Source organism: Sinohyriopsis cumingii, chromosome 6, assembly GCF_028554795.1.
Source record: "Sinohyriopsis cumingii isolate HCF-2022 chromosome 6, ASM2855479v2, whole genome shotgun sequence".
NCBI classification, from domain to species: Eukaryota; Metazoa; Mollusca; class Bivalvia; order Unionida; family Unionidae; genus Sinohyriopsis; species Sinohyriopsis cumingii.
This window is the reverse complement of record NC_142966.1, coordinates 139,786,540-139,801,129: the sequence shown is the minus strand read 5'-3', so window position 1 is coordinate 139,801,129 and position 14,590 is coordinate 139,786,540. Positions and strand designations below refer to the sequence as shown.

The 14,590-nt window shown below is 34.1% G+C and overlaps 2 protein-coding genes across 2 annotated transcripts in view; one reads left to right on the top strand and one right to left on the bottom strand.

Annotated features, from left to right (window-relative positions):
* Positions 1-435: 435 nt before the first annotated feature.
* LOC149798115 (heat shock 70 kDa protein 12A-like) lies at positions 436-924 on the top strand. Its single transcript, XM_089960841.1, has one exon. It carries the CDS (start codon positions 436-438, stop codon positions 922-924), a length of 489 nt encoding a protein of 162 aa, XP_089816967.1.
* A 4,095-nt stretch (positions 925-5,019) lies between these two features.
* The window catches only part of LOC149798114 (uncharacterized), a 62,323-nt gene continuing 52,752 nt past the window's right edge, over positions 5,020-14,590 (bottom strand). Inside the window, exons 19-25 of the mRNA XM_089963206.1 lie at positions 13,791-13,926; positions 13,294-13,443; positions 10,971-11,109; positions 8,227-8,300; positions 7,538-7,675; positions 6,995-7,120; positions 5,020-6,212 (exon numbers count right to left, since the gene is read on the bottom strand). Of these exons, the coding sequence (XP_089819332.1) occupies positions 6,057-6,212; positions 6,995-7,120; positions 7,538-7,675; positions 8,227-8,300; positions 10,971-11,109; positions 13,294-13,443; positions 13,791-13,926 (919 nt within the window). The 3' untranslated portion in view covers positions 5,020-6,056. The remainder of the gene's footprint in view (positions 6,213-6,994; positions 7,121-7,537; positions 7,676-8,226; positions 8,301-10,970; positions 11,110-13,293; positions 13,444-13,790; positions 13,927-14,590) is intronic.

The following is a 14,590-nucleotide window of genomic DNA, read 5'->3' as shown; positions in this document are numbered from 1 at the left end:
TCTGCGCTGCTTCAGGTTACTCATTTGACAAATGTAACACTTACAATGAATAGGCTATAACAAAACTGATTAAGGGCGGAATATAAAGAAACTGCAGTGTTTTAAAATGTTTATCAAAAGCACGATGATTACATGGATCTTCTTCGCGAATTTGAAGTGAAGAAGAGAACTGTATCTCCCGAACTAGGCCAAAACGTCACTTTGAAGATCCCAATGACATTGCATGAAGTTTTCCAAGATGACCATGGACGGACTTTCTGAGAAGTTGTGGCTGAGCGCAAAGACTTGCAGGGAAAGCTCGTATTTGCTGGAGACAATATGCGTGTGGAACAAGGACTCATGAAGTCCTTCTTCCAAAACACATGTGACGCAATCGTGGGTCATCTAAAGAATTTATTAACTCAACCGGAACTCAGTGGCATATTAACAATATTAATGGTCGGTGGTTTCTCTGAGTCTCCAATGTTACGTCGCAAGATACAAGCAAATTTCTCACAGATAAGAGTCGTCATTCCAAATGAGGCCGGACTCGCTGTCCTGAAAGGGGCTGTCATTTGTGGCCACCAGCCGAAGATCATTTCTTCAAGAGTCAGGAAACATACATATGGTATCAAAATGATACGAAATGCAACACCTGATGATCCACCTGAGAAGGTTTACTTAGACACTAATGACAAAATAGTGTGTAGAGATATTTTTAGCAAGCACGTGGACATAGGACAAGAACTCTCAGTTGGCTCCAAGGCAGGCGGGGAGACTTACAAGCCTAGTAAGGAAGAACAATATTACGTGAGGATAGTGGTTTACAGATCGAAAAAGATAAACCCCAAATTCATTGATGAGGATGGTTGTACGCTTTTCGGCAAAATAAATGTCGATCCTGCTAAACAATGCTGTTCAAAGGGGAGAGTTTTGTCAGATTGATTTTCGGAGGTACAGAATTAGAAGTGGAGGAAACAAAAGAAAAACGGGAAACGTTACCAAGGCCTTCTTCGATTTTCTGGAATGAGGAATGGGACGAGATCATATATGTCACTAAAGTTATTTGCTGCTTCATCGATCATTTTCCTGTTTAAGTTTAAAGATAATTCCTTTGTACGGGAAATTCAAAAATTTTTGCTTGCATTGTTTAAAAATATAGGTGAGGATTGGAGCAGCTTACCATATGACTCAGATTAAATACAGTATTCAAAACAAAAATATGGTGTACAATAACAACAGGTGTTTGAGTATACTTTTACTGCAAAAGGTTGCCACGAAGTGCCAGTGCCAGATCCATATTTTGTTTTCTTCCTTTAGGACTGTATACGTTTGTTGACACGGCTTGAAATAACCAACATTTTCTATTTGGGACTAAACATGTAAAATGAAATTGACATGTGGGGTGGGGATTGATTAAATCCACTACTCTGTAGGTATAGTGTACAACATTACTTGTTGAATAAATTGTCGTCCTCCTTATCCTCACCAGGATCAGCACCAACATTTTCTAGCTTTTTTCTTCTTCAAATTTGGAAATATCATCGCAACACACACACATCCACACACACACACACCTGGCATTTGCCCTTGAAACCAAAGAGATTCAAACTTAGGGTTGGGGCTCAAAATTGGGGAGTGTCGAGATACATATGAAATAGTATGATGTCCGAAATAGTACAGAACTGAACTTAACCAAATCTGTTACAGAAATTATAAATGTAATTCTACTTGAAGTTATTGATGCTCGACTCTAACTCAAACTGAGCGGTTGAGTTTCAACTACTTGGTGTTTGGGTTTAGGTTAATGAAACTTTGAATGAGTTTGAGTTGAACACATATCCATTTAGAGGAGGTACTGATGGTCTGTATTCCCTATTTCCAGTAAAGCATTAATTTTATTAGGCATTGTAGGACTAATATTACAGTTAACCTCCTTATTAGAATCTCCAAACATTTTGTTACCCTTGTCTGCCATTTTGTAACGGGCAAGGGGTGGCAGAGTGGTCTAAGGCACTCGCTTTTACAGATCACCCACATCTCATCTATGTGAGTTTGGGTCCAAGTCTCTGCTCGACCAAAGTGGGTATGTGAGATAGCTTTCTAGTCGCTTCCCGTTGATCAGTTGTTCTTTTACTAGTCGCTCCCCGTGGATCAGTAGTTCTATTCGGGTCTTCTCGGTTTCTTCCTCCATCGAATATACTGGCCACCATGTATAGCCTATCATGTGATGAAAAATAAACAAAGAAACTGGTTGGTTATACCTGCATCAGAAGTGAAACCGGGCATGCCTACAAAAAATGCAGCAAGATAATTGATTTCACGTTTGTGTGAAGGGGATTTAAGACACTCTGGATGGGCATCCGTTTCCCATGATCACATTTATATTTATCAATGGGCCTTGGATTGAGATTAATATCTAGCATTGAATCCCGTCAGTTAGGAGTTAAGGCACTTGATCCCCATCTTAAAAGCAGGCGTGATCGTTTACACAGTACAATAAGCTCTAGATTTTGGCAACATTGCTATTTTTAAATCTGGCAAAGAAAAGTAAATCTTTTAATGTATATTTACATTTTTTAATTAAGATTGGTTATGAAAGGTTATGTATCGCTCTACTAATGCAGATTTGTTTTATGTTTGACGTCAGAGAATTACTTAGTTTTTAAAAGAATGTTACAAGTAACGATCATTACTCTTCTGTCTTTTTTATATACTACTTCCCCCTCTTAAATGAACTCGTATTACAGTCTTCATATATGTGTTAAGGTATTAGAACAAGGACAACTACAGAACTTGTTTTTCTATAAAATATCGAATTTAATTATCTGAGATGTATTATTTCATTTTAGAGACTTTTGTGTCGAGTGACAAACTATTCGTTCAAATTAGTAGCAAGAATCCCCTCTTTCATTGAACCTTACGTTCGTTTGCATGTGTGTATTTGTGTGTCTAAGCTGACCGGCTGGATATCCGTCGCCGTTTTACTCTTCTTATGTCGCTTATATCACAACCAGAGGAGACGACGCAGGCGACATCAACTTTAAGATTTTGTGATAAATTCTGGACACAAAGATACACCACTCTTTATGTTCAATTGAAATCTTAGCATAAAATTAATTTATGCCTAAGGGTTATTTCGCGGATATACTATATATTTCTGTGTTGGCTACAATGGGGCCACGTCTGTGGCATTAACGTAAAGATACTTTCTTAAGTATGTGTAGAAACATTAGCTGCGGTACTCAAGTAAAGCTTAATTATAGCATTCTTATACAGGTAACAGTTGTACACTGATAGGCAAAGGTTGTATATCACGCCTGCCATAGCAGAAAGTGGCATCATCTAAAACAACTTTTTTTAAAGCAAAACCTTAAGATCTATCACTACTTTCTGCCAAAGGTATTGTCACACAGATACGAAAATTATTCCTACTACTGTATCTACAGTGTCCTATTAAAGGGAAAGCTAACAATAAATGTCAGAGCTGCTAGCAGTTTAAATTCAACAAACCACTTCCATTTCTATTCTGAACTATTTTAATTAAAAATATATCTCTATATAGTCTACAAACAGCAGAGCAATGAATTTGGAGGAAAATAATTTTTTAATGTGTGAAGGCACATTCAAAACATGTGTATATGTGTAAAGTACAAGGAACGATACTTTGTAAATTCTTTCAAACAAAAAAATACCCAAACATTCTAGGCTATATTATTCAAAAAGTCGACAAGATACGAAACACCGCTTAAACTTCCTGTTAATTCTTGATGTTTTCTTAAATCTAAAGAATATATACCATAGAAGGTCACAGAGTTATATCAGAAACTTTTGTGTTTATTAACCTTTCTCATAAAAAGATGAAATAGCCGTTTCGCAAATTTATATGTTCATTATTCTGCTCTGTTCCTTCCCATTTATTTCGTTGTTTCATGAAGGAAATACTTTCTTTATCATACCTTTCATGTTAAAGTATTTGTGTTTTTAGTAGTTATCGCTGAGAAAAATCTGTACATACGCGTTATTGGCCAGAAAACGTCAATCCAGTGAAATGACGGCAAATGGATCTGCAAGGTTCATTGGGTGCATGTTTTCATAACTGGTTTATCTTCCGAATAATGAAGTAAAATAACCAACGAAGGCAAAATAAAATCACATAGCCACCTCTGTACGCAAAATCCTCATATTTGTTTGTTTATGTAAAACTGATAATGACTACAACGAGGGCTGCATCATTGCATGCAGACTATTTCTAGCTTTAAATTTGTATCTATTTTTTCTTGTGCTCGGATTGTGCTCGGACACTACATTCACTTCATATTGCCTTGGATCTTTTATTTTCAACACTATTCAAACACACGCACACATTTTATTCTTTTCTCCGGACGAGGAAACCATAACATTTACCACATTCCAAAAACGTCTGTAGGAAAATAAACAATTGTTGGTTAAAGTCACACATGAATGTAAATGCTATCTTCACGAAAGTGAATACATATATCATAGTTTCTCTCATAAAATGATGTAACTGTTCATTTCGTGCACACGATTTATCCAGGAACTCTGCAGTGTCAACGAATGTCATTGTGTGTATTTCCGATCGTTGTTACCATTCCAATAAACAAAAGTAAAAATATCCTTAGATGTGTCTGCTCAGTTAGAGGTCCTTAAAATTGGAATAAGTTTCGAAGTGGCTGAGGAACTCTGCAACGACATCGTGACAGAACTTGAATTGTTCCTGGAAGCATACAAATAAAGTTATAATGCCTTTTATTTCATTTATTGTTATTACAATAATTATTATTTTCGTCTTTCGTAAGCGATACGTTTAATAATTAACTATACAACTGTGTCGAAGGTTTTGAATAAGGTATAGGTAAAAATGACGAATTTATTGAACTACTGGAAAATGCTGAAGTGCGAGCAAAATAAAAAGAATAAAATTGCGTCAAAAACCTATAAAACTTCATTCTTCCATTTTATTCAACGCATATTAAAACGTAATGTAATACTAGGTGTACATGTGATGCCTTACGTAGTTTGGTACGATCTGAGGCCTTCGTATTCGCATCTGTCTGATCACAGAGGATACAGCAACTTCGCTGTCGATTTTCAGTCGTTCAAGGATCGTTGACATGACACAAAACAATCCACTTCTTTCTTCCCCATTGCTTAATAGAAACACAGTACAAGAACAAATGTTATAATTCTTTCAAATTTCTCTTTTAAAATTTGTCTGCAAAATATAATTAATGTTAGGTAATATTAATTGTTACCTCTTTCAGAACATATAGCCACTTATAGCAATAGCTTGGCAGTTATGAAAGTTGAATATAGTACAAATCTGTGTATGCCTCGAGGACTGGTGGTCGTATATAATTCTTTGCGTGTAAACATATTACAACTATTTTGAGTGCCTCTGAAGACTCCGAACTTAAAACTATTTCCACACAATGCCAACGAAGGCAAAATAAAATTACGTGTTCCACATCAGCAGTAAATCAGCAATACATGAATAAGATGCAATGTTCCCTCGCAATAAGTCTGTTCATATAAGTCATAAAATTAAGCCGTGATATAGGCGATGCCGCCTTATAATGGAGTCAGCATCCGATAAATATAATCCAATAGTACCACTGCATTGGCTGGACTTTATGGTTCCAGTGTTTTGAACAATATTTTAGCTGATTGTATAAAAATCATTATCTACGACTTGGCAAGAAATATTCGCTTCCATTTAGATCATGCAGTTGTTGATTAATATAAAATAAACAGAAAATCTTACATGAATGTTTAATAAATGTAAATTTATTCAACAACTTTAATTATTATTAAGTAATAACCTGCCTGCAATGAATGTTAAAAAATGTTATTTACCGAGTATTTTTTCAAAATTTCTTATGGAATTAATATAACTTTGAGATACCGATAATCAGAAATTTGCATAGGCTGCTTGTCACTCGACAATGTTGCTGTGTGAACCTATTGTTATGCAACAGTGTGATAAATACCGTTATGACATTAAGTTAGCATTTAACAATGTGAATGTAGTGTGATAAATGTATGTAGATTAATGCTTACAGACAATGCACTGCGGTGGGAGTAGACTTATTTTTCTGCTGCCAGTTTTCTATTGCCTCCAGAAATGTCAAAAATTGGGCACAGTTTGGAGGTGTGCTGTCACTTCGTTTCCAGAACGTACAAACAAATTGCTTGACTATTAACACTTCACCCTGCAAAATAGTTTACTGATTTCAAAATACTAATTTTACTAGTTAGTAATCCTGTTGATATATTACCCGTATTAACCGTCATCTGGGACCAGTGACTGAGCTTTTGATTGCCTTGACAATAGTAGTAGCAGCAGCAGTAGTAGTAGAATAATAATAATAATAAGAATAAGAATAATAATATCCAACAGAACGAGAATAACACATTTAGAACAAGGTACACAACACACACTAGTCACTGAATTATAGTTATTTGGTACCTTATCTCCTGATGCAAAATCTGAAATGTGTCCATGACCTAATATTAAACAATATTTCTGATAGTAGTGACGAACATGTTAAACATATATAAACATGTTATATGTCGTCTAAATCGACTTAATTTTGAATATACATTGATGGCGCATTTAGCAGTAAAAAAAACAAACATACATACATACATACATACATACTTAAGTAGACACATGTATCTACGCCCAAATGAGCATGCAATGGAAATGTTACCATTAATACTGTAAATACTGTAAATATAAGACTGAAGTATTTATGAATAGTTTTAAAATGTACATCACAAACACACAAACACGCACACACACACACTATATATATATATATATATATATATATATATATATATATATATATATATATATATATATATATATATATATATATATATATATATATATATATATATATATATATATATATAGATAGATAGATAGATAGATAGATAGATAGATAGATATACATACACGTACAGGTTACAGGTTTATAAAACCTACCGTGTGCAAATGGGTAAGCTTAAGTAGTCGGTATTTATGTGTGTCCGTATGACCTGTGGATTCTACATCGACTTCAACTTGTCCATAGGCAGCGTGATCACCTGTCATTGGCCAGTACATCCCCACCTGAAATACAGACACCTAGCAAAGTAACATAGATTGAAGAGATCATTTTCCTTCAGTGCATTGTACGGAAAATGTTAAAGAGTGTGTGGAAATGTGCATGCATAGAAGCTCATAATTATGAAACTATTAAATCCGTGTGAAATATTTATTCAAACTTTTTATAGCTTCTTAGATGTAAAATTTGATCAGAAACAGTTGATCAGAAAAAGTTATATATATATATATATATATATATATATATATATATATATATATATATATATATATATATATATATATATATTGTTATTTTTAGTATGTATTCATTTTTAAGTCTATCCCTAAACTTCAGGTCATAATAAAGCATTCATGAAAGCAGTACCATGCTAACCTTTCAAGATTGCTTCAAATAATTTTATTTGCACAAAAGAAACTTACTCGTTCTTCTGTTGTTATTTCGTCGTCAAACATAACTATAGTGTGCACTTGATTAGCAAGGACACGTCTCAAGAAGTCCTCCACATTATTTGGTAATGGCGTCTGTATCAGCAAGTAAGCGTTCTTGCTTTTGTGGGACTGTCGGAAAATGAGAAGTAAGAAAGCATGAACAAACAAGCCGGCCAAAAGTGGTATATATTATGTTGACCTTCCACTAGATCTGTTCCAACAATATATTTAATAAGTAGAAACTAAGCAGGAAAAAATCGGATTTATGTGTTTAGACACATTTCAGCAATCTGAGTTATGCCAAAGTCAACATATTCAATAATCTACTTTTACACTCTTTAAAAGAATATTAAATTCTGTTTTTATAGTCAACGTAAGAATGATGTTAAAATAAGTTTAGAAACAAAATTAAGTATATGGTCGAAATGAAAGATATACTTCGCACAAACTGCCATATTGAAAATGCACCACAAGATATACATTTGTAATCAACTCAGAGATGCTAAGAGTAGGTTACGAATTTTACTGTAATTTCAGCTTGTCATAATGTTTCCTTGTGTTATATACACTACCAGGCTGGAAAAACATGAATCAGTTTAGTATTTGACTTCATTTGGATTACAAATTAAAACAGAAAGCAAAGCAAAAACGTGTTTTTGGAAAAAAATTAGAACCATTACCGGCATTATGACACCATTGATGTAGTCGGTATCGCTTGCTTTATACTTCAACAGTATATGACGGTTTCTTGAAGCTGAAATGAAATAATAGAGATTTTATAATATTTCCTTTTTGTTCATTGTATGCAATTATTAGGTTCTAACAACATCTACATATTCCATGAAATCCACTGATTAATGCAAAATTGTAAAACCAGGCACGCGTACAACAACGAGTTCTTTGCACCAAATGTCTGTGCAGAAGTACCTTCTAAGATATCAAGCATTCTTAAGTCCATTCAAACTTCATAGAATGATCCACGGTATAATTGCATTTATATATTTATTTCTTTAAACCATTACAAGCCCAAAACAAAGAAAACAGAACGCGCGAATAGCCTAAGGCCCAAAGAAATGTACATAAATAACACATACAATAGCTTTAAGGACATACAATTGACATAAATAGATCGTATAATAGCCTTACGGCCATACACTTGGTATAAATAGCTCACACAATAGCCTTTCAGCCATACAATTGACATAAATAGCTCATACAATAGTCTTACGGCCATACAACTGACATAAATAGCTCGTACATTAGCCTTAGGATCATACGAACTGACAAAACTAACAACTACTGCATGTGCAATCTTCATGTCAACATACTGGAGAACTGATTCCATTATGAGACTATAGACACAGTAATTTAAGTTCTTGGACAATGCAACTTAAATTCAGTTAATTTTCTTACAGAAATGGAATCTAAACTGGAACAAAAATATTGTATTCAACAACGTAAAATATCGTTTTCCTCCATTTGTCGCTATCATAAGACTCAGTTGGCAATATTATATTGAACAACGTAAAATATCGTTTTCCTCCATTTGTAGCTATCATGAGACTCAGTTGGAAATATTATTTTGAACAACGTAAAATATCGTTTTCCTCCATTTGTCGCTATCATGAGACTCAGTTGGCCTCTCCCCATGGAATACCTTTCAATGGCTACATGGCAACCATTTATCTGTACAATTGAGTCTACTATCGCCCCCGTGGACAAAAATATCCAGCTGCACCGTATTGGTGGCATCGCCATTCTAGCTTAGAGCAAGCGAAGAAGCTTCAGGTTGTGACCCCCATTTTGTAGGCTTAATGTTCTGTAATCAGCCATTCCGTCCAATACTCCAAACAGACAGGCTTAATGTTCTGTAATCAGCCATTCAGATTGAGACCCACATTTTGTAGTCGTCATGTTCTGTAATCAGCCATTCTGATTGTTACCCACATTTTGTAGGCTTAATGTTCTGTAATCAGCCATTCTGATTGTGAGCCACATTTTGTAGTCGTCATGTTAAGTAATCAGCCATTCTTATTGTGACCCGCATTTTGTAGGCTTATTGTTCTGTAATCAGCCATTCCGTCGAATACTCCAAACAGACAGACTTATTTTGTAGGCTTAATGTTCTGTAATCATCCATTTTGTCCAATACTCCGAACAGACAGACATATTTCTTCAAACGTCCTCACATTTAGCAGCAAAGCACTGAGACATTCTTTGAAAAAGTCTCCATTGGATTATGACTTAGAGTGCTTTACGACTTTTCACCGCGAATGGAGCTTTCTCAAACAATGTTATTAGTTTCATTATTCCGTAAGTGAACAAGCATGTTTTGCCAACTAGCCCCATTGTCATATTTGTTTTATCTTTCTCTCCTGGTCTTTGAAATAGTCATATCTGGCCTGCCTGGAATTATAGTGCCTTTTCAGGATACGTTAATTTTAAAAACAGAAATAGTCGGATTAAAACAAACAAGGATCGTCTTCTGTATGATCAAAAAGGTAATCATCAGTCCTCTTCCTGAAGTACAAGACGGTCTCTTGCTACTTTCCTCTTCTTGAATGGTCTCACCTCAGTTGCTTTAAACGCACTTACAAGCATTATAATGTACCACATGGTAGCCAATGTTCCACACAGTAACGCCAGTGCGATACTTATTGCTTGGTTCAAAATTTGCAGCTATGAATGCCTATACTGCAGGTCAGACTACATGCTGAGAGTGGAAAAAGCTGCCTGGAGGTAGATACAAACGAGGTAAACAGGAATTTAAACTTATAACAATTACAAATGATCTAACTAGATTAATACGTGAATTAAGACAGAAACATGAATAATCAACGAAAGTTAGAGCAAAATTTATAAATTGGCAGGCCGGATTCATTGATATTTGGAGAACTCCTCGATAGTTGAGTAAAACCAGGCTGCAGACAGGATGCCACACATGAGCTGTAGATTGCACATACCTACCATAAACTGTATTTTAGTATTAATCAAAATATAATAAATCCAATAAAATATAATATCTTTGATATCCATGAATGTTAACTCAAAAATAAAGAAAATGATTAATAATCATTTTGCTCAGAGTATGAAATCGTATGTATGTCTGTATGTATGTATGTATGTACGCATGTGTGTATGTACGTACGTACGTACGTATGTTTGTATGCATGTATGCATACATAGTCAGCAATATAATGGTTATTTGGTACAAATTTAAAGTAAAAACGCTAAAACTATAAACTGATGAAGTGCACACAAACATTACGAAGATAAACCCTGCAAAATAAATGCAAGCAAGAAGTGTTAGAAGAAAAAGGATAAAAATCCAAGATGTTACAATTTTGTAAAATGTCATATAAATGAAAGATAAGGCAAAATATCAAATTCTGAAAATAATACATTATTTCATATATTCAATTACCAGGGACAATATCATCGAATCGGTTTTTATTTCTATTTTCGGAAAGTGTAGCATCAGCGAAATCATCTTCTGGTTCTTTTGCATAGTCTTCCAAATTGTTATGTCTTTGTCGCAGGCTTTCATCCTCCTTTGCCAAATGCTGTTTATAATAATAATAATAATAATAATAATAATAATAATAATAATAATAATAACAAGAAGAAGAAGAAGGAGAAGAAGAACAATAACAAGAAGAAGAAGAAGAACAAGAAGAATGAACAATAAAATTATCCAAAAGTACATGATGGTGATAACAGTGTAGTCGCTAAACAGAACTAACATATTTGTAGCCATCAGTACCTGAGCAGACTCTGTTATTAAATAAATAACTGGAATCACGGTATGTACCCAAACAAAAGAAAAAAATAAGGAAATCTTGTGACTATAAAGAAAGCAAAGGCGCTTGAATATTTTAATGTTAAGAGGTTAAAGGTCAATACGTTAAAGACCTGACCCAAGAACATAATATATGTCCAATGCTTTTAATGCAACTGAATATGGCTTCATCAGCTCTTACATATTTGGATGTCCATGAGGGTACAACTAAGGTTCGTAATTATAGAGGCTACAAGCCAAAGATTCAATGATTATGGTTGCATGTTTGAGGTCAACAGTCTCAATGTGGTTTCATTGGTCCAATAGCGTATGATTTCATTTATATGTACGATTAGGCTATCCGTGAATTACAAACCAATAATCTGAAATCTGGAACATACCTACTACATTTCAAGCTAAGAAGTGTGCGAAGTCAATGCTAATAAGTCTAATAACGTCATCAGTGTAATGCGTTCTTATGCGTGGCTTTTTCTGTTTTCTTTACTACATAGCACGGCTTTATAATTTATAGCATTATCACAAATTAACACAGATAAACCACGACACCACAAAGACTATTTCATTCTTAACAAACTAGCGTCAGCAATTAAACAGTGTACCTCAACTTTCCTTCAAAATTGTTTAAAAGACCTACATAAATCCACCATTTCAAGAGTCGTGAAATGCGATTTAGAAGACGCCATCCCTTGATAATGGAGCTTACTATTTACAAATCAGAACTAACATGTTTCTTCAAGACTTGCAAGATGAAGATTCCCTGCATCATAAGAGATAACTCATGCAGAAGACAATTGGCATTTGATTATCATCATTTATGAGTTGAATATTCTTATTACCAGAATTGGTAATATGACGTACATGTTTATATTATAATTAGTTCACTCCAGTTACTGAAGTCACAATATGTAAGTTGACTATTTACTCACAATTCTTTTGCCGCAACAGCCATCAAATGACAAGTTCAAATATGAAATATAACATGGCTCTGTATATGTTATTTTAAAAGTGAAACGTTTGTGGAGATACATGATGATCTTAATTGGAATTGGGGTCATATGTTTGACCTTGACATATGTACTTGACCTTGCAATTAAAAATAAATAGCAATATTGTTTTATTTTGGATTTCTTACATTAGAAGCCTAAATTATACCTGTTGACTACTTTTCTTACGAACATTCCACTTAAGACTTAGAGTCATCAACGTGAAACAACGGTGAAACAACGGTAAGCAAAATATGTAGAAGTAACGATGAGACAATCTGAAATCTGGCCAGGGAGTGAAGTAAGCAAGTTGATGGCCACAAACTAGCCCTTACTATTAACTGGCAACTTTCTAGGAAATATGAAACTGAGATTGCAAACAAGTGGTTAACAAAGGAAAGCCAGAGCCCTGTTGGATTTTAATATCCGAATTTACTGTAGGATACTGTACAGGAAGGATAACGTAGCAGAGTATCCTTTCTTCATCACAAGTATATAATTACCATTGACTTTTATGTCGCATGTAAAAAACAAGAAAAACACCAAATAACATTTATCTGTTAATATAACATAGCAAGGTCTTGGACTCTCAAATTAATTGTTGTAAGAGCCCTTAGAGTAATACCCCATAGGTTAGGGGATACCCTCAAAATGCTACTACTAATAGCACACAAGAGAGACATGCTAGAGAAGGCAGTCGCCTTCCAAACACGCCAGAAGGCCATTGAGAACAAACGTCCAGCATGAAAGACAAACAGAAATAACGTAAAAAAAACTGTGGAAGTGACGACTAGCAAAGTGGCATTATAAATATACCAACGATATGATTTCTAGTTTTAGTAGTAGCAGTGATATAAAATATGAATTCTGAAAATATATCTTGTCTACAGTTAAATAACAGGGTGAAAAATTATGAACCATCAATAATATTTCTCTTAACAAACGGCGGTAGTGGAAAAACTTACTTCGAATTCAGTAAGCAGTAGACATTTTCCAGTTTTTCCGTCAGGCCTTAACATATTTGTGTATTTTTCGTGGAATGTGACTGAAGGCACACAAGCCATGGCTGGCATCAAAGCCTCGACAACAGCTTCATGTAGGTACACATACTGCTCCTGTTGGTGACAATATTAAATATATGTTACTATGAACCCTAAAATACTTTAGCAGAGACATAATTACAAGTGAGTTTTGTTCTATTCTTCCCAATATATATATATATATATATATATATATATATATATATATATATATATATATACATTAGTAACGTTCAACTAATGCCAGAAAATATTTTGAAACCTATATTTTAAGTGGCGTAATTATATTATATTTATTTAAATACTGTATTAAAAAAATTCCTCCATAACACTTGTATTGCATATAAATGGAACAACAAAAAGAAACGAGAAATAAATATTATGTTCAGTACAGCAAACAGACAGAAAGCATATAAAAATACCTTTGTTTGGACCATGTTCACTCTTTGCTGCCTCAGTTCGTAGATACATGCAAATACGTTCACTGATCCTGTGTGCTTCCCTTCTTCATATAGGTAGTCTAATGCAATAAATGTCCCAGTTCGTCCGACACCGGCACTACAAAGATGAATAAATGCATCCAAGTTTTGATCTTGAACATTCTTGTAGAAAATAGATTAATTATAGGTATTTAAACTTCATCAAAGCCATTGTGTTACACTAGGGAACTGAAAATATACCTTGAAGAATACTACGAATAACAGTCAAAACGTAAGAAGTATAACATTTTTGGAGTAGTTACTTTAAAGGTCCAACTTTTGCGATATTCACTAGATTAAGGCAAAACATACATGACTGCTTCCAGAACGAAAGGACCTAATATTCTATTCATGACGTTTTACTTCACACAAATACCACTGTTCTCAGTGGATTTGAATTAGCTTGATTTTAGAACTTATTATTGAAGGACCAAATTACATTTTGTATTAAAGGATCTTTCCGATGATTGACACACACACACACACACACACACACACACACACACACACACACCTTTGAGCTATTTTTATGTATTAATGATTGATATTTTTATAAAACAATTAAATATAATATAACTCTAGTATACCTCTGGACAAGTACATTACCTTGTTCAATTCCCATGATCCATAAAAACTGGTGTCACAATAAACAAGAAGACTTTTACACTATATTTTCTTATATGATAAAAACGTTAACCATTCATCAAAATATTTATCAATTGTTAAACTAAACAATTATCTGA